Genomic DNA, 20856 nt, shown 5'->3' on the forward strand with positions numbered 1-20856 from the left:
GTAATTTACAACTTGACAAGTTGCACATATAAAACATATTCTCACTTACACTTAAAACATGTTTGAAATAAAAGAATCGGTGAAAATGAATCAGTGAAATGTAATGTTTCCAAATGATTTTAAACCGAAACATGAAGGATAACCTGCCTCCGATCAGGTTTGATATAGCTCATTAAGTCATTATAATCGCTTTGTAGTACACCGCTCTGATTGGTAAACTTTATTTTAAAAGCGTGGGTACTGTGTTTTTCTACATTTTTACAAAAATGAGTAATTTAAATGTTAATTGTAGCATTAATGTATCAAATTTCAGGACCTAGCGCAATCAAAGCATGCCAGCTACTGTATGTGGAAATTTGTGGCCAGGTTTCCGACAGAGAAGCTTCTCTGCACCAGGCTATCCTGTCATGCCCACTTCCTGTCTGCAGGGTTGGAGTTGATGCCCAGACATCTGCTCCTGTGGACCGACAGTTAATCTCTGCCACAGCCCAACAGATCAACCACCATCATATCTGATATTTAATAAAAAACATCTTATTAGAAGAAAGAAAAAAAGTCTTACACAACCAAAACAGCAGCTACAGCAGAGCTTTTATTAGGGAACAAAAACAACAAAAAGATGTTAACTTTGTGTTCCTGAACGTGTAATTTTTGAATAACTTCATATAAAAAGAAAAAAACAACAACATTATATTATGATGAAATAGAAATCTATATATGGTTAAAAAACAATGACCCACATCCATTCTCTTAATAAATATATACACAATAAGTACTGAGATACAAAAGAGAGATCATTTAGATCCCTTTTTTCTTTTTGCTATGTACAAATAAAAAAACAACAACATGATTTCTATAGTGTATGTTATGGCAATTGATGAGATTTGTTTTCTGAATCATCATATTGCACTTCCAGGACAGCCATTACAGACTGTGCTAGATATTAATTGACCTATTTTTACAGCATTTGTGAATCTACTCTAGAGGAAAAGGGTAGTTCTGTTTTTGCAATATTATCAACATATTTAGTGACCATTTAATACTTACAGAGGAGACCATTATTTAAATTGATCTGAGAAAAAGCATTTTTTAATGGCACCTAAAAAAAATCTTCTAGGCTAAAAAAAAAATACATTTACAATATTCTACCAAATTATATGATGGTTTTACACACTAAATACTGCCACGTTTTGTTTAGTATTAATACACTGAACCTCTGGAGCTTCATCAACAATTCAAGGGCATTTTACTACGAATTTCTGGGCGCTAAACTTTGCAGATCATCAGCGCTGTGGCTTTAGAATGGGAAAGATAATCTCTTTCTTCTGATGAATGAATGAACTCTGCTGCTTTGTATAGCATGAGGTATAGCAGCACTTCAACTGCTCTGCAAGCCTGAGCAAAATATACAAAAGCAGGCACTGACATTTGAGGCTCAGCTCATATTCTCACTAAATGCAAAAGTGTCATGTCAGTGTCAAATATGTCCTCACTTGTTAATTCTTATGCACAAACAAACAGCTTTATAATGATCAAAATGTATAACTTACATCTCTAACCAGTATCCGTTAAGAGCTATGGCTTTTAAAAAAAGGAAACAAACAAACAAAAAAACATCTGTTGAACGCTAATACAACACGCAGACAACATGAATGACAGGTCCATAATCACTGCATAGCCAGAAGTGTAAACTTGACGGCTCCATTTGTCCTCAGCCCCTCTTTTCAGGGTAATCTATCACATCTCCAATCAGATTTCAGTGAGGGTGAGTTTGTACAAGCCGCCCAACTCCTCCATGGAGATCTGGAAGGTGTCTTCGTTGGAGTAGTGTTTGATGATGTTGTCATCCATGTGGACTAGAATGCTGTCAAAATGACAAAATAGTGTGTTGAAGTGAAATATTTTAAAATGTTTTTTTAATATTATGAATTATTGTGACATATATGTAATTTTGCAGTGGTACATATTCATATGAATCATAGCCAAAGTTTTAAATACGTCAGTGTATCCACAAATAATCCATATGAGCCAAAAACATGGGCTTCAGTATGATCCAAACAAATCATTTCAGACAGCTTTTTCTACTCTTAGCTCTGTATGACATCAGTGACAGGGGAAATACTTAATATGGTCATTTAGGCTTAGTAACCCCTCCCACCTACTTTCTTTCAAAGAGAAGACAGCTGTTTTTTAAGGGAGGTGAAAAGACTGATTTTTTGCTTCACATAATGGCCCAGTATACAATAAATACACTTATTTTGAACTGTGACTCATGCAAAGCTACTCTAATGGAGTTCAAGAATAAAGACACGGAGCTGGAAAGGGGCATATTAGAAAGCATTAAGTTTGGGTGCGTGCAGGACTAAGCATGCCAGAGCCACCAGCTGGTTAGCTTAGCATAAACACTTTCTCCCATTATATAAGTGTAATTCTTGTAAGGCATGTGCGTATTTCCTCCCAGGTCGTGATTACCTCATCTGCATGTGCTAATTGCTGATTGGTCAATTAATCCCCAAGTTTACCGTTACTTTATGTGTGAGGAGAACCTGTTGTGATTTAATTATAATAGTGCTGTCAGCATTAATATTGTTAAAATGACGTTAATGCGAGTTAGCGTGGATCGCCCCGTGCTGCACGGCGTCAACACATTAACGAGCTAACCGCAGTAACGTGTTGACGCCGTGCAGCCCAATGCACGGGGCGATCCGCGCTAACTCGCTGACAGAGATTTACTGCATTAGTGCGGTTGTGGCGTTAACGTCATTTTAACAAGATTAACGCTGACAGCACTAAATTATATATATTATTATAATATAAATATATTTTGTTATAATTTATATGATATAATATATATAAAATAATTTGATGTAAAGGGGAAAAACCAATCATTAGTCTAGAAATACAATGGAAAAATATGATTGGTTATAACTAAATGATCTATTTCATCTGCAGGTGAAACAGTTCAGTAAAGCACCAAGAAATATAGAAATACACTTTATGAATTTTGTATTCATTTGTTCATGGATAACAGATTTCCTCCTTCACAAAGTTTCAAACATAGTGTGGAAATGTGATAAACATGTATACACTCACCCTTTCTTGCACTTCTTGTAGACCTTTCCAACCTTATCATAAGGCAGTTCATACTTCTCCGAAATCTGGTTGGAAAAAACAAAACAAACACAAATTTGTGTTAAGAGAAATACAGAACACCTCTACTACCTGTTATCTCACCCACTCCACATAAGTACTCTTTTACTAATATCCATGACCTTCACACTCTTTTTCATCTTTTTAAACTTGATGACCCCTGAAGTACCCATTCCACTTTTTTCCCAGGACATTTCCACGTTCCATGTCTTTTCTAAATCTTTTCCCCTAACCCTCCCCTCCATTAACACCTTTTGTCCCCTGTGCAATTCTAAAAAACACATTTTTATTTTTTCCCCAATCACTACTTTGCACGATTCCTGTGTTAGTGGCTCAGCAAAGCTTAGATGATGCAAGAAACTGTTCTTTAGTACAATCCATAGCTAGTTCGGTGAACTGAGGACAACTTACAGCTTCCACCAGGCCTTTCAGCGTGGGATTCTTCAGCATGAGGGCATCAAACACCTCGTCTGTTTCCTTGCGCACGTACAGCAGGACTGTGTGGTGAAAAAAGAGAGAGGAGGCAAGCAGGCGTCAAAGAAAAGCATGCACGCTCATGGACTGAACACAAACACAAATTCAACCTCAGACAAATGTCAGCGGCAGTCATAAAAGGGTTTATCTGCGTCAGACCAGACTGCTTTACTGATGCTTTGGTACATTTGTGTGGGTTTGAGGATTTGAGGTTTTACCACATCTCCAAAGGACTTTCAGAGTGGTGAAGCTGCATGCATATATGTACACATATGCCTTGAGCCATTAATACATTTGCAGCTATACTATATATAACACTGCAAGCCATCTCTTTGCTAGACTGCAGAAGAACATGCAGAGATCTCAGATAGAGCGCTCCTAGAAGGTTCACTGATACTACACTAGATCTGGTTCCAACAGATTTTTAAGACAATTAAAAAATAATACAGTTTGCTGCTGTAATCTGAGTATGTGGCTAATTTATCTACTTCTTTATGTGGACTAAAAACAAACAAGACAGGGGAAACTGAGAGATGCTTTTATGATGACACAAGCCAGATTTACACATTTACACTGAAGTAGCCAAACATAATGACAGATTTCAGTTTGAGGAGCCTGCACAGGAGCTGACTGACTACTCTCTACGTCACTGAGACGTCAACAAGTCCCCAGAGCTTACAGTTTTACAACAAGGAAAAACATGACTGCTGTGGAAAGGTAGTAAACCTTGCCACAACAGTAAGCCAGTACAGAAGGGTTTGTACCACTTGCAGTGTTACAGCACCTTCTAAATGTAGTTACTTCCACTTTTCTGCCTTGTGTCCCCTTGAAATGAAGCATCATGTTTAAAGACCACAGAAGAGAAAAAAAGTGTCCAGTTATTGATGAAATTATTTTGAAAAAACATGCAATCGGTGACTCCTTCCTCCCCTCTCTGTGGTTAACATCATTCCGCAAGAATGTATTTAACAAGGTCGAGTGTGGCTTTGTGAAGGTACGAGAGGTGTATTTGTGCAGAAGCACTTTGAAGCAGGCCTGAATGTTTAAAACATTCCTCCCTAAGCTACAAAATATTTCAAAACATGCATTTACAGATTTGTAATGTATTGAAAATTGTAGTGTCTATGAATGGGATAGGTGGTGAAGGGCAAATGCTTGTTTGCATAGATGTCTGCATGCACGCAGTGATCTGTGGTATTTCGTTGGGTCAGTGGAGGGCTGGGGCACGTGTATATGTTGGAAGACTTGGAATTATCACATGGCCCAGAGAGAGAGCGAGAGCGAGGGAGAGTGTGTGTGTGTGTGTTTCTGTGTATGTATGTGTGGAGCTACAGGCGCTGACCACAGCAAACACAGACGGACACGCACGCACACGCAGACGCACAGGGGAGCATCACTCAAAGGCTGCTGATTAGAACATGAGCAGTGTGGACATTGCACTACAGCAGCAAACACACGTAGTACCTTTCTTTGCTTCCTCCACTCTCGGCAGCTTGTTTTGGGGTGAACCGAACTCATCGTCACTGAAGGGTAATCTCTTCATGCCCGAGCTGTGGTTGAAACACACACGCACACAAACAGCTGCTTAAATGGTCTCAACAACCGGCTGACAGGCCATAAAGCACGAGCACAGACAAAAAAGCTCACGTACATTTCCTAGAAACCGCAACCCTGTATGCATTTTACCGGGAAGTGTCAAAGGTCACGGCAATTCAAAGCTACCATGAAGCAAATGTGAAGTGAACTCACCTGTCTTCTCCATCATCTGTGGAGAAGGGCTGCAAAACAGAGAAAAATAAGAATTTCACTCAAATGCAACATAAAGGTTACAAACTACATACAGCATCTCACAATACATTTTATTTGCCTTATAGTTAATTGTTATCAAATATTTATGATGATTTGTTAAAATATATCCAAAAACGTTTTTAACCAATTTCCTGCAGTTGTAACTTTTCACGTAACTCTTCATGGTAGTGGCTAAATCAGTCAACTAGGCCAAAGGTAAAGTCAACAGCCGAGTCCAAATAGTTTCCTGTGTTGCCCCATTTATTCTTCCTTTATCACTGAGAATTGGAACAGGTCAACATAAACCAGTCTGTACAGCTGTGGACGGTGAAGTGCAGGTCGGGTGGACTGACAGGACTCACTGGTATCTTGTGGCTCACGCAACTGCACTCCTTTTTTATCTTGTTAGCGCTCGTGTTAAATACCAAATATCGATTAGTGTCATTATTTATCTATCACCCGATTGAATAAATTTGACTGCAAAATGTGAGAATAAAGTAGAACTTGTCCATTTAGTCTCAAACACATCAACTTAATGCCTTCAGATTGCAGGCTCTTAATAAATATTAGAGTTTTTTATCATATGAAACAAAGTAAAAAAGCAGATCCTCTGATTTAAAATGATCCAACTCTTTTTTTTTTGTAATTCCTGGAAGGCTGTTGTTTTTCTAGCCTTTCGCCCTTTGACTGTATCGATTACAGGCATTGCTGTGAATAGATTTTCTATTCTGAGAGGAACATCAGCAAACCCGTTGGTTATCAAAAACTGATAGCGAGGCTGCAGAGAGTTCGGTCAGGTTCAATGTCAATGGCATCCCCAAAAATAACCAACCTCCTGTCTCTTCCTCTGCTTTCCTGGTATTAATGTAAACGTCACATGCATGAGAGAAGGGGGTGGGGTGGGGGGGGGGGGGGGGGGTGTTGGTGTCCTACTTGCATCATTTACCAACAGGGGGCAGTCAAAGCTCACACCTAGTGGAATTTCTCAAAAACAGTATCCTTTGCCGGGTAAACTCATGTGAGCACGTCAGGTGTGCATGCTTCGCCGTGTGGCGTGCTCATCTTGAAAGTGCCATGTGACGTGTTCACTGTGGCAGAGCTCAGAGTCCAGTTCTAAAGAAGAGGCGCTCCTTCAGTTTAAAACTCATAAAAAAGCCAGATAACCTGCAGAGTTCAGGTAAACTCCTATATCTCTCCTCATCCTCTGCAACATGTTTCCACAAACCGACAGGAAAACTGCACTCCTCTCTCCCTGTGCACCAAGACTATTTTTTGCTCTGAGCATATGAACACATAAATCAAGGTGGTTGTATGCCGGTTTGTTTTGAGTCACTGGTAAATGAATCATGGTGTGAGTAACCAGTTTGAAACCTAGCCATCAGTATGTAGGACTTGTATCAAAGCTCAAAACCAGAACTCTCTGTTCTTGCCAACTAGCAAGCAGGCAGGTCACCTCAACTCAGCTGGCAGCCGAGTGGGCGGAAGCTGAAAAACAAACTGTTTATGGACCACCTAAGATGCTATGAATGTTGCAACAGACACGTTCGTGCTTTGGGAATGGCAGGAAACATACAGTTTTCAGTGGTGGCCTAAAAAAAAAAAAAAGTTTTGCGGCTTTGATCGGCACTCACATGACGTTGGAAGGTGGAGAAGTGAATGTCGGGAATGAAGAGGACAGGCTGGGTCTCGAGATCAGTCATCATCTTAAAGATGGTCACATCGTTACGTTTCTGGAGCATTGGTACTTTCATGTCTGCAACTTTGAGGGGAAGACAGCAGGAAGCAATTTAATATTCATGCAGTAGGATGAAGTCAAACATAACACGACATGAGTGAAACAAGGTTTGATTGAATACATGTTTGCTGAAAGTTATCCAGCAAATGCAGAGGAAAACCTCCTGGACACATGAGGACCACATTTACTCTTGTCTTTGCTCTATTCTGGTTTCCAGTGTTAGAGTGTAGTTATAGTGAAGTTGTAGCGTAGGTCTTCAAAATAAAAATGTTTAGCTGAAGCAAGCTGAAACATGCTGCAGAGCTCAGAGGAACTACAGCTGCAGGGGGTAAACACACTAAGGGGATGTTTTCATCTACATACAGGAAATCATTTTAACAAATACACGTGTCAGGGCGACTTGAAATGAAAATTGATCGTACTGTGGAAGCCTCTGGTCATTTTAGTAATGATATGTTGTAGCTGATTATCCTAAAACTTAAGAGCAACTTACAAGCCAGCCCAGAGTTTAGGTCGACAACTTTCCCTTTCCTGCGGGACTGTTTCCTCTCCTCATCTCGGATCTTCCTCTCGGCGCCTTTGTCACAGAAGACTTTGATCTGGCAGTAGGCACGGTGGATGGGCTTGTTGCTGCGGTTGTTGTAACTGTAAGTGTCGATCTGCAGATTCAGGGGAAGACCCTTCACCCCTTTCTGAGAGGAGAAGTCTGTGCTCAGACAGTTGACGGAGATGAAGATCTGTGAGGGGAGGAGAGAGGAAGAAAGTTGAGGACCGAAGCAGACTAATGTACAACTTTAAACTTAAAAGTTTGTTTATTAAAGTAGAAACTGCTTCTTAATCATGAAGCCAATGCGATGACGTTTAACTTTCAGGAAGGCCTTGATGCAGCAGGTATCTCATAGTCAGGCCTCACATGCTTTCAGTGTCTTTTGCTGGCCTCTTTTGGTGGGCTTTAGTAATTACATGCTCATTTTACTTTCCTTTGTCCTGGTTATTTGCTTTGAAAACACACTCTAACTGTGTTAACACAACACACAATCAAGACAGGTTTAAAAATACCACATAGAAAAGTCTCAAGGGGAAAGTGCTTAACAAATTTATTAGATCACCACCAAATGTAAGGTTTCTGCCACACGTGTGCGTTTTCTTGTCTATATATATAATTTGCTGTTTTACAAAAGAGCAGAACAATAGTAAAGTAAATCATTATTATGCTCGAGTTATTTCTGACTTCTCAGAGAAGTCCAGTGTTGAAATTTGGCTATAACCACCTGAACTATGTTCAGTGAATTTGATAGATTTTAGTTTGAATTGATTTAATTAATTTGTTAAGCAGTGTACAAATAAATATAGCCTTTGTCGTTCATTTGGTGTATTCCACAAATGAAGACATTTAACAGTCTTTAATGGTCCTTAATGGTCAACAACTATATTTTAAATGTTAAGGAAAAAGTCTGTTTGGAGCAGAAACATTTTATACATCATTTTATATCCATAAAACCTAATTGGGGACAATAATTAATAATTAATTTAAAAATTCACACACACTAAAGGAATACCAGGTGTTACTTTGAATCCAAATCATTCAATATAATGTCTTATAGTATTTAAAATGTAACCAGTTTAGTATTACGAGTAATGGAAGTCATGGAAATCATATGATAAAACTGCACTTAATAAATCGATGAACTCGACTTGATAACAAAAGTACTTTTAAAGAGAACTGATGCAGCGTCACAAGCTTTTCCATAGAGCATGTTACTGTGGATGATCTAATACTCTTTCTTCCTTTTTTGAGCTGTTTCAATCAATAACAACCACACACATGCAGACAGTTTGGATGTTGGTGCTGTTTTGATGTAAATATACTAAAACAATATGATTTGCAACCTTGATTTGATATAGTAAAGCCTTACATAACTTTTGCCTTTGTTCCTCATCTTATAACCTTTATTACCTCCATCATCACAGGACTATATAAGGGTTACATATACAGTACACTTTGATATATGCACATATACTGCTATGCATTCAGCCCAAGGGCAAACCACACACATACAGGTACTTCCTCTAACGGACTTCTCACCTTAACACACACCAAGTTTAACTAACACAACCAAATGATTAAACTCCTAATTATATCCTGAAATCCCATCAGCATGTAAATTGACCTCACTTCCCAAGGTCAGAAACCCAAACTGATCCTCTCAGACATCCATCCAAAGACACACACGCCAAACACCTTCATCTGTAACCAAACACCTCGCTGATGAGATGCTCAAACAATGTGGCTGGGCGGTTATACAAATGGTGAAGTAACAAAAACACACAAGGATGAACATCCTATGAATGCATGCCACAAGTCATGAGACAGTTAGACCCACATCCTGGTATGCAAGCGTGAGTGTGTGTATAAGTGTGTGTGTGCTTAGGAAGGTCTGTTCATGTGACTTTATTTATCCAAAGTGTAGCCTAAAGAAAAGTACGCCGGTGATGAGCGGCAGCGCTGTGTTGTCTCTTTGTCTGTTTGCCACCTTGTCAGTAGTCTTCCATCTCAGGCCGAGAGCAGAGCAGAGCCACAGGGCAGCACGAGGGTTGGGAACAAAGAAATAAACAATCATGAGTGGAGACGAGGACAGGAGCTCCTCCTTTCTGACGGATTTTGTTTGACAACTGTTCCATCTGGTCACCTCCCTTCCCAATGAGTTTCCTCATTCCTGCACTCTTTGTTTCTCATGTCCAAAAATACCTAAACATGCGACATCACAATAAGGGTGACAGGCAGGTTGGACCAGTCAAGAATATAAGAACAGAGTGTAGGAATAACTCTCTCTTTCACACACACTCACACACACACCTACACCTCTGTGTTTTTACACAACCTGAGTAACCACACAGGAGAGGAGTGACTGCGACATGACCGCATCCTCACTCTTCTTTTTTAAAACCACTAATTATATTTAACAACTGTTTTTGGGGGGATCAAAGTGAGCAAAGGGGATGACGATCACCCATAAAGGGGACTCGGCACCTGACACTGTCATTCAGGCACGGGGCCTTAACAAACAAAAAGAAAAGGAGGACTATTTTTAGGTGTCTAAGTTTGTTGTTGTTAAAAGGTCAAGCCTCATATTTAAACGTTCAAGACCAGGAAGTACGCGGAAGCCTCGGATCACCGGTGATCCTGAGAACCAAACACTGTTCTTGTTTTGACAGGAACACTGAAGTGCAAACAGTGAACTGTCATGTTTGGACTTGGTTCAAGAAACAACCGTGTCAGAGATGTCAGTGGGGGTGTCAGGCAGCCGTGTACCTGTGAAGGTGTGGATGTGGGTGTAGATGCGTTAAGTCCACTGACTTACTTTGGCCTCCTCGTTTGTGTCCCAGGTGAAGGAAATGGCGTTATATGAAATCTCCTCAATGTTGCCGATGGTGTTGAAGCTCTCCTTGTAGTCAGCTGGAGCAACAGATGTTGGTTATTAATAAATGATGTATTGAAAGCATATTAACTGCTTTATGCCGAGTAAAAAAGAAATTAGCCCATTTAAAGAAATCTAAATAAATGATAAAAAACAAACTGGAAAAAGTAAGAAAGGTAAGGTAACTTCAACATATGCTGAGATTTATGAAAGTTACAGACTAACAGTAATCCATCAAAAGCAAAATGAGCTGTCACAATCAAAGAACACACCTTTTCCTGCTAAGCTGTGCCTACAAACAGCTGCTTGAGTTTGCAGACAGATGAGGATTAGCGTGTCCGCTATGTCTCCGCACTCAAACTGGTCGGTTTGGTTTGTTTTATTTCACGATGTGGTTTATTATGAAAACATCGTTTTTCAGAACTTACCGATGTCGAGGCACCTCTGTTTAGCCGTGTGCTGTCTGGAGTGCCAGTACTTCCAGTGTTTTAGCTGGTCGTCTCTGCACTTCTCCTCTCCAAACACAACCATCACCACGCTCTGAGGAAAAAAAATAAAGCACAGTGATACCTTAATATGACTGTCAATAATCAGATTTTGCAATACACTTTCTCCTGTCTTCCTCCCTTCATCCCCAACCGGTCATGACAGATGGTTGCCCCACACTGAGGTTTCTTCCTGTTAAAACTGAGTTTTTCCTTCCCACTGTCGCCAAGTCCTTTGGGTTTCTCTGTATTTTGTAGGGTCTTTACTTTACAATATAAGGGACTTGAGACAACTGTAGTTGTCATTTTTATATGAATAAAACTGAATTGATCTGAAATGAATTATATGTCATTTCCTGGTTTTTTAAGTGCTCTTTCTTACCCTGACTTTGGTGATGGGTTGCTGCAGGCCTTTGTTGTCAATCTCCCTGAGGGTGATGGGGTAAAACTGGCCCTTGTTGAGGTACGTCATTGTCCCGTCACCTGTCTTCTGACGCAGAGATTTGGATGCCTCGAGAGTGTACTCAAAATTATTCCTGAGACACACAAAAATAAGGGTCAAATCTAGTGAATACCATAAACAACAGCACGCTGTGTTTAAAAAAAATCCCTTCTGTAAACAAATCCGAGGAGACGAATGAAACAGCAGAGTAACACCTAGCGGGCTTTAAATATGTGCAGACACTTGTGAGACACACAGACGGGAGTCTGGTGTCTCCCCTGTGACTGAGATGAATGAAGCCATTCTGCTGTGCCGTGTCAAAAGCTGAATGGCGGTGTGGAAGTTGGACGGTGGGCCGGCGGCAGGGCGACTTACCCCGGCACGGTGTCAAACTGAGTGTAGTCCTCGGGCGTCATGGAGGTCATCCGAAACTGGAGATCTCCTGGGAGGGAAAACACCTGAAGCGCAAAAAAGGAAAACAGAATCAAGCAAAGCATGGGAACAGGAAATACAACAGCTGCTTTGCATAAATTTTAGATGATTTTCTTCAACTAGCAAACTGTGTAAGCAACTAGATGAACACTGTGTTTCATTCTAGTCATTTATTAGGCTAGGCTTTCTCTCATCAGGTATAACAGTTTGTTTTGGTGTTTTTTATTCCCCTTCATTTTGGTTTTTGTTTTAAAAAAATGGCTCTGCGGCCACCTCCACCCCCTCCTGTACAGGGGTTTTGTTGGCTTTTCTGAGGTAATTCCCCTCCAGGTTAAAAAGAGAAAGAGGAGAGAGAAAGGGCTTTGGCTATTGTAGGAGAAAAGTACAGCACTTTATTGTGTTGGTGAGACAATGGCATAATAACACACTGGCCACTATTTTGGCATGTTCAAATAAAACCAGGGAAGGTTGAGCCCACCGCCGGCTCCATGGGATCGGGTGAATATCCTATTGTCTGATGGGAGAGATCTGAGAGGGGAGAGGAGAGGAACGCGAAGGAGAAGGAGGAGGTGGGGTGGAGGGGGTGCTGGGAGAGCATTGGCAGGGTTTTGACGGTGGGGGGGGGGGGCATCGAAACACTCACTTCCTGGGAACCATCCTTAAAGCTCTCGGGAAAGGTGGAGTCAGGGGGCGTACGAGCCTGGGTGCCAGGGCTGAAATGGACCGCGTTGTGGGTGAGCTGGCGGTCAAAGATGCCCACGTGGCTCTCCGTTTCGCTGCAGTTGTTTGGCACAGTCACCGAGAAGCCGTGAGTGGGCACCTCTGTCTTGATAGTCTGGTTTGGCACGGTGGCAATGGAAACTGTGACAGTAGTATCTGAACAAACAAAACAAAGCAAAAAAACCCAAAACAGTTAACTGATCATCAGGTTTCTAAATTTTTCTGTTTTTTTCTGTTTGTGTTGCTGAATCAGAGCAGACCTGGTGAAGAAAAGTGGGCTCTCTTGTCTGGGCCCAGCTGAAGAATATTGAAGGGAGTTTTGAGCACCGGGATCCTGTTTTCCATACTGGCTTCCTGGAGTTGGACTATGGAGTGTCCGGCCTGGATCTGGTGCCTGTGACGAAGTAGAAGTGCACATAAATTTTAGATCTCCAATACAATACATCATTGCTTTGATAAACCTTGAAACAATGGGTTATTTATATGATATGTTTTTCTGCTTCTCCCTTTTCTCAGTCCTGGGTTTCACCTTTGGTGTTGCCATGCCTGAGAACTGATTAACGACCCATTGATAACACAAAGGAATTTGTACACCGGACATTTTCCTTCCTTTTTTGAGAATTTAAAGTTGTCTTCTATGACACTCGGAGCAGCTATTTTAGTACGCCTGACTAAAGCAGCAAAAGAAATCCTAATGTCAATAATCATTTTTCCTTGCTGCTCTGGAGAAAACAGGTACACTCCTGAGAATAAATGTGCATACAGTTTTTAAATAGAATTTAAAAATCATATCACAAGAGCTTGAATCGCTCTCTTATTTTCTGCTGTTGCCCTCTGCTGTGCTTTTATTTTTAAAGGGGGAGGTGGTACGCGGAGAGGACTGCCGCTTACCTTTTGTTGGGATCCACATCAGAGACCAGTGTGTCTGTCTTGGGCTGGTGTATTGTTCTCTTTTCCCTGGGCACCTGTATACGAGAGTAAACACAGCCGCTCAGCGTCTGACCACATCACATCTACCAGACTGGGTCATCCTGCTGTTTGTACTCATAGTTAGATCAGTTACATGACATAATGTAGACTCTGTCTCACAGATGTTACTTAATGATCAGATGTCACTAAGGGTGAGGATCACAGAGGGAAAGTTTGCAAGAACCTGGCAACTATTCCTCCAGTATGTGATTTTGCACTACTCCTCATAGAAGGAGGGGAGAAACTATTCCTGCTGAGCTTTTCCTGATACCTTATAGTAGTCATAGAGCAGACCCAGAGCTGCGGCACTATCCTCGTCTCCATTTATGCTCATCATCGCCTTGGTGGCAGCTGTCAGCGGGTTCTCCAGAAAAGATTTCCAGGCTTCATCCTCTGTGGTGAAAGAGCGACGCTGGCCGCCATAACCCGGCTCGTTCTGGAGAACCAGGACTGCACGTTTACTGCTAAAAGGGGGAGAGTGTGTGCTTTAGTTACTGCATACAAAGCAGTTAATGACATGAAATAAAAGCCATGGATGTGCGCAGCAAAAGGGAAGAGCCGTCCATACTAGAAGGGATTCATCTCCTGTTATGGACTTATTTTCCACACTGACTCCACATAAGCTCTCCAGACCGGGACCTGAAATCTCAGTGTCGCTCAAAACAGACAAACAGGTTATAAGAGCGAGAGATCACCCATGTAGATGTTTTTTTTTTATCTGCAGGACCAGTTGGTCAGGCTTTTCGAGGATTGTGCAACAAATCTCTGCCGCTGAACCACAGAGGCAGAAGGTGTATCGAGAAAAAGATGCTCTACAGGATCGTCCAGTGTAACGACTCTAGTTCGGGGATCACTCATTGGTTGAGAAGCCGCCCGCATGTGACGCATCTGACCCGGCTGCATTCCTGCGCTGTGCTTGCAAACGAACTTGTTTGTGACAAATAATCATGAGATTTTAACGCTCAGTCGCCGCCTGCCTCCCGCTCCTTCTCTTCCTCTTCAAAATTCAACATCGCCTTGGTATGCTGTGCACAGTGTGCAACCTTAAGCTATTTGAACCTGGGTGCATTACATTTAAAGTAAAACAAAAACGCCTCTGCGTGTACGAAACGGCTGATGATGAGCCTGCGACGTTTGCACTGAAGTCACCTGTTTACAGTAAATTTTAATGTTTACACAGCTTCTGTTTGCTGAGACGCATTAAGCCCCAGTCAGAGTAAAGTCATTAATGGAGCTCTTGTTATTAAAGTTTCATCCACAAACTTCGGAAACCGCATATATCCCCTCTTCAGCCATCCTGCAACCACATCCAACAAAGTAATTATTATAAAGTGTGAACGGACTGGATCAGTTTCCATGTTGAGTATCTACAACAAATACAACTTTTTTGTCTCCCAGTGGTCAGAGAAAGTGATAATTAGTAACCCTATATCTAAACGCAACCTGATATAATCCATTATGTGTTGGCTATAAAAAAATATATCTAAGGTAAGGCAATATAAGCCATTATTTACTAAAACAATGGTAAATGGTAAATGGCCTGTATTTATATAGCGCTTTACTAGTCCCTAAGGACCCCAAAGCGCTGAAGAGTCTGATTGCTGATCAGGCAAAAATTACACTGAGATGTCAAGAAATAAAGTGAGTAAGGCAGCATGAGTCCAGACTTCTGTCACTTTAATGTACAGGAGCAGTAAAAAAAAAAAATAACACTACTTTTTTGGACATTTAGAGAAAAGAGCTTTAATCCCTCATTTTAAATTAAAAAAAACAAAACAAAACACACACAGCAGTGTAGAGTAAAATCCATGAAAACCTCAGATAGCCCTGTGCTCGCTTGTCTATGTTAGTCGTGGGGCCAACGCCTAGCAGGTGTACGATTTCACTCCCCTCAAATGTCTCCTTGTCACTGCCCTCAAACCCCCCCCACACACAGAATACAGAATATATCTCAAACTAAACATTTATATATCTGAAAAACACTGATTTATTTTTATTATTTTATTATTTTAAGCTCTATCTTCCATTAAATCTCTTTTACACCTGTGCAGAGGCAGTTTTCCTTGGCTGACACCTTGCTGCCGGAGACTTGTGCCTATTCCTGAGCAAACATCATTTCTACTATCCACATAACAGTTAAAGCTTAAGGCAAAATCAAACAACCGCCCATCTCTACTCCGGGACGGCTCTTATTCCAACAGTCGCCTCCAGCTCGCACGACAGGTGGAGGTACACCTGTACAGGCTCGAACATGACAGGTGAAACGAGCGGAGTTACAACACCATGGGAAACTATGAGACTACACCAACTCCCCGCTTGGCAACCCGCTGTAACAGAGCACACTTACCCTTTTAAAAGGAGCTATAATGATCGTAGAATAGGCTCATGCTTATATGCGACACGAACATCAGGACACGATTTTGAGAAAAATACAGAAGGCTGCAGCTGCAGGTCACAGTGTGACCTCGGCTTTTGAAAAATCCGTCAGTGCAATGAATGTATTTGTTTAAAAAAATAAATTGCAAAAATAATCAGAAAATCCACAAAAGCAATTAAAGTCAGTATTACAAGCTTATAGTGTCAACATGCTCTTTGTGCGGGCTAACAGAGGAGTCAGGACAACTTACTTGTCATGCTCCTGTGACATCTCGGTCGGTCGAACTGGACTTTCTAGTTGGTACTGAAAATCCGATCCGTCTTCTTTACCACCCTGGAAAACTCCGCTGCTAACACTGGATAAGGGCCACGGCAACAAACAAGGTGTCCCCTCCTGAGAGAACGGGTTTTGTCGGCTTTTCTCGCTTTTTGGGGCAATGCTTAGAAATTAAGGCCGGTTTTACCTGTGACAAGGACGCGGATTGGATTACAGGTGGACGGGAGGCGGGGTCTTACTGTCAATTGCCCTTGCCGGGCTTGTGATTGGCTCACCTGTTGGCCTACCTGCAGCTGTAGGGTGAGTTTGGAGAAAGCAGTGGTAAAACTGGGTTTTAAAAGCTGTGATTTTATCATATTGGAATATTAAATGAGAAATATATTCCCCCTACCCCTAAAAAAGGCCAGTGCAAAATTTATTGGGATGACTTAAAAATTAAAATGATTTACAAAAAAAAGGAAAGAAAGTCTTTGATGATTACAGTCACTAAGGAAATATTCACTTATTTGTACACACCTGCAGGCTTCATAGATGTCACTATGTGGGAGCTACTATGATGGAGATTATTGTGGCAGAAAGACCTGATTCACTTCACAAAGACATGAACAAGCGCGCTCTTTTAAAGTCTACACCGATAACTACTGTATAACACGGTAATAAGACGTTTAGTAAACTAATAACGTAATTCACTGATAAATGATCAGCCTGCTGTGGATTAGTGGAGACCTGTTTTTATGAGCATGAACTCAATTCAAAGGCGACAAATTAAAGGAGAACCCTCTGTCTCTGTATGGTGGCTCTGTGAGAGTTTTTTGATAACGTGGGTCTTCCTGGAAATCCTTTGCTATCCTACATGATGCTGTGGGAATTCTTTGTCATTGTTATTTATTTATTTCCTCAGTGTTTTGTGTTAAGCTGTTGGCCAACATGCTGTTGGCTGTTGTCTGTGCTTGCATTGAAAATGTACATATGAGTATGACTAAGTAATGCAGCTCAAATCTATCTATGGGTACAAATAAAATAATCTAACCTCATCTAACCTAACCTGTGCCCTTAGAGCAGGGGTGAGCCATTCATTCACTAACTGTAAACACTTCTTTTATTAGTGGCAGTTTATAAAGACTTAAAATTGATGTTAAGCAGAACTGAGTTCAGATTATAGGTGCGACCGTACACAACAGTCCCATCCAGCCCCTTGGGAAATTTAATTGCCCACACCTGCCACCTCTTCTTCATCTAAGGGATTTCATTCATGTTGAACTATTTCTATCCTGATAGGATTCACCTCTTCCAGTATGACCTCCATCCATAAGGCTAAAGGAGTCCCTTAATGGTTTGGAAATTACCCGAATTGTGTGTTATGGCCTGTATGAAAATTTGGACCAACTTTTTAGCCAGCTGGCTCCAAGAAATATGTTTGAGTACCAGATTATTAGAATTTTGCAGCAATGATGCCAAGTCACACAGAAGCTGCTGTGATAACATCGTAAGAAGATAGTTTACACTAATTTCTTTGGGATGCACAGATATAGTAGTGAAACATGGGTATTGCCAATATCGGACCTGCTATTGAATGATATCAACAAATAAGATGCCATCTACTGACATCAGTGGTCGGTATATACCTGTGCGTTCAAATTTATGAATAAGTGACATGACAAATATCACAAGTGGTCTATCAGTGTGCCTGATATAAAACCATGTGTATCAGTATTTACTACATGAAACATCTTTGATGAATACAAACGCTTACAGTAACCTGTCTTAATGCAATAAAACAAGATGATAAAACTGTAAAGCAAGTGAAGAATTATGCTTTGGGCTTTTTTGTGTCAGTTTCTGGGTATCTTGAAGGCAACAAGAAACTGAATTTAAAAAGTTCCAATCATGGGACCCCTCACTCACCTAAACATATTCCCTCACATAGCTGGGGGCACTTTTTCCATTCTGTTTAACGGTAAGTACACCTTTCGTCCCACCTGTGTCTCTACTACTAGATGATGTTACAGAAGCTTGTTTACCTTCTTCCAGAGGACAGATAAGCATCAGTCTGCACAGCTGCAGGTAAGAAACAGGCAAATTAGTCCCGAAAGCCACATCAAGAGTGCAAATAAAGTGATGACACCACTGAACCAAGAGCTTGGAATAGAAGCACACTAGCACTGGCAGTCACGCATAAAAGTTTGAATAAATTAGTGGTCATGTGTCTATACGGCACATTTAGGATTGTTTGATTGCCATTTGCTCTGCAATTAGCTGTGAGCTATGACTCTAAAACAAGCAAGATGAAAAGGAAGTCTGAGTGAAAACAAACAGCTTTGTTAGCGATAGAAGGGTCTTAAGAGATGCTATCAGATATATTCAAAGTTTCCCCCTCACACAAACACTTACATAGAAACTCTCCAACGACCCCACCCCACCCACCTAGCCTAACTGCCTACCGATCCCCCCACATCCCTGACACACTCCCATGTAGACACAACCTCCTGCTCCTGGATCCTGGTGTACTGTTTATTTATCCCAGTGGAAGGACACCTGCTTCTACTGGTGCTTATTTGTGTTTGCATTGAGGACATGGGATAGTAGAATAAGGGAGGGATGTGAGGATGTGTGTGTGTGTGGTGCTTTGTGTGTCTGAGAGGGGAGGCTGGGAACACGTGGCTGCGCTGTTGATGGTAGCTGCTGCTTGATGCTGACTCGACAGAGCACATATAGGGAAAACACACCAAAGACAGCAGAATGTGGATCAAAGCACAGGTTCAGACATGAGAAAAGACCTGCTGAATCACTTTTGGGATGTAGAAGACACATTTCATCTGAACAACAGTGTAAAAGAACAAGCTTAAAAATGTGTTGTTAAGAATTGCTGAAAATTTTAAAGTGAACCGAATGTCTTTAAAACGTATTTTAGTTTTAATTTCAGGATGTCCAAATAAGCCTCTCCCACTTTACAATTCTCCTTTGATGCATCTTTTTGTCCCTCAGAGCGCCTGAAGGACAGTCAAAGGGGACTTTCTATAGCTTCATGCTTTGATTCAGAGCTGTTTGGTTTGTTTTTCTTTCTATCCAGACTTTTGAAAGTCCCTCTTTGTTTGAAAAAGAGATCTATGTCCATGCCACCAAAAAGCATCTCATACAACTTAAAGTTAATCACCTTCAAATAATGAGATTTAAATCAAATTTAACATTCCTGGGAGGACTTTAAGAGATCTGTTTGGTGACATTTCTGCAGTTATTTAAATTATCAATAGGTCTCTGTTTTCAATGTGGTCCAGACAGGAAGGTGTGGGCTTGGTCACTACGTAGTTCGATTCTTTTACTACATGACAACATCTGATGATGTGAGCCGAGTAGGTAATACATGACAAAAAACTTTCATGAATGGTGCATTTATTTTCTTATGTTTACAACAAGAGCAGGAGTAACATAATCCTGTGTCAGCCACCCCTAAACTTTCTTGTAATTTTTATGTAGTGGGCTTGAGCAACAGTTCTCCAGGCTTTGTGAAGGTCTTTTAAAGGTTTTCCTTGGACATACCTGACCATTTTCAGAGAAGTGGTTTTTTTTGTTTGTTGAGTCACTTTACACTGACCTATAGGTCATTCAAGCATAAAAAGACACCTAACCTAAGGGATGAACCAGTGTTGTGTCGACACATAACAGAGAATTTAGCAAAGAAGCAATTTTGAATTATATCTTCAGACGCTTTGTTACTAGCAGCCTGTCTCACAATTTGTTTCATTTTCTTTAGTAGAATTTCCAGTTAAACTGGCATAAAATTGTATTTTTCCATCAACAAGGTGATTCCTAAACAGCTGCAAACTTGTGTATCCTTAAAAAAATTGAAGAAACTGGACAAGCAGGGAAGGTAGGCCTAAAAATGATCTACAGCAGATGAACAGTATCTGAAAGTCCTTAAGAAATATTAAAAAACAAACAAAAAAACAAAGACCTGATGCAGGACCTGAAGGCCTCAACAGTAATGTTCTCAGTGAAAGGGTGGCTGCCAAGAAGTCATTCTTAAGAAAGGGAAACAGGGAGAGGCTGAGGTATGTCAAATTACACAAGAACTGGACTGAAAATAAGCACCTTATGGAGTGAGTTTGACACTATTGGTTCAAATTGTCATCAGTATGAATAGAGGTCAGCAGAGAGGCTGTAGAGGATTGTCTACAGCCATCTGTAAAACACTGTGGAAGCTCTTTATTGGTTTGGGCCTCATTTCAGCCAGTGGTGTTGTGGATCTTGTAAAAACCGATGGAATTATAAACACAGAAAGGTATAGCCATATTTCAATTCGATTGGTAATGGCTTCATTTTGCAGCATGACAATGATCCAGGAATCAGCGTTATTGATGCATTGAAGTAAAAAACTGAAGACGTCAGATGTTTTTCAGGAATAATTTCTGCTTTTTTGGAGCCGAGAGGACAGGATTCGTTACTCCTACTCTTGTCGTAAACGTAAGAAAATAAATGACAAGGAACAGTTTAAAAAGCAGCCAACAGCTGGACAAGAGCTTTTGAACATCCTTCAGGAAGCCTGGAAAACTATTCCTGAAGACTGCTTAAAGACATGAGAAGAAAACTTG

The 20856-nt window shown here is 40.9% G+C and overlaps 1 protein-coding gene across 4 annotated transcripts; it reads right to left on the minus strand.

Annotated features, from left to right (window-relative positions):
* Positions 1–572: 572 nt before the first annotated feature.
* Positions 573–16408, minus strand: grhl1 (grainyhead-like transcription factor 1). Of its 4 annotated transcripts, none has more exons than XM_080294071.1 (16): positions 16242–16408; positions 13886–14075; positions 13537–13610; positions 12906–13039; positions 12569–12801; positions 11869–11951; positions 11434–11587; positions 10995–11106; positions 10510–10604; positions 7641–7884; positions 7044–7171; positions 5374–5402; positions 5089–5174; positions 3562–3647; positions 3094–3158; positions 573–1864 (listed from the first exon to the last, which is right to left on the minus strand). In XM_080294071.1, the coding sequence occupies exons 1-16, from the start codon at positions 16259–16261 to the stop codon at positions 1750–1752; spliced, it is 1848 nt and encodes a 615-aa protein (XP_080150197.1). In that variant the 5' UTR covers positions 16262–16408; the 3' UTR covers positions 573–1749. The 4 variants fall into 4 exon arrangements, with proteins under 4 accessions (XP_080150197.1, XP_026008274.2, XP_080150198.1 ...); XM_026152489.2 differs by having other exon boundaries at positions 13886–14078; XM_080294072.1 differs by lacking the exon at positions 16242–16408 and adding an exon at positions 15962–16231 and having other exon boundaries at positions 13886–14078.
* Positions 16409–20856: the final 4448 nt, after the last annotated feature.

This window comes from Astatotilapia calliptera, chromosome 19 (assembly GCF_964374335.1).
Source record: "Astatotilapia calliptera chromosome 19, fAstCal68.1, whole genome shotgun sequence".
NCBI lineage: Eukaryota > Metazoa > Chordata > Actinopteri > Cichliformes > Cichlidae > Astatotilapia > Astatotilapia calliptera.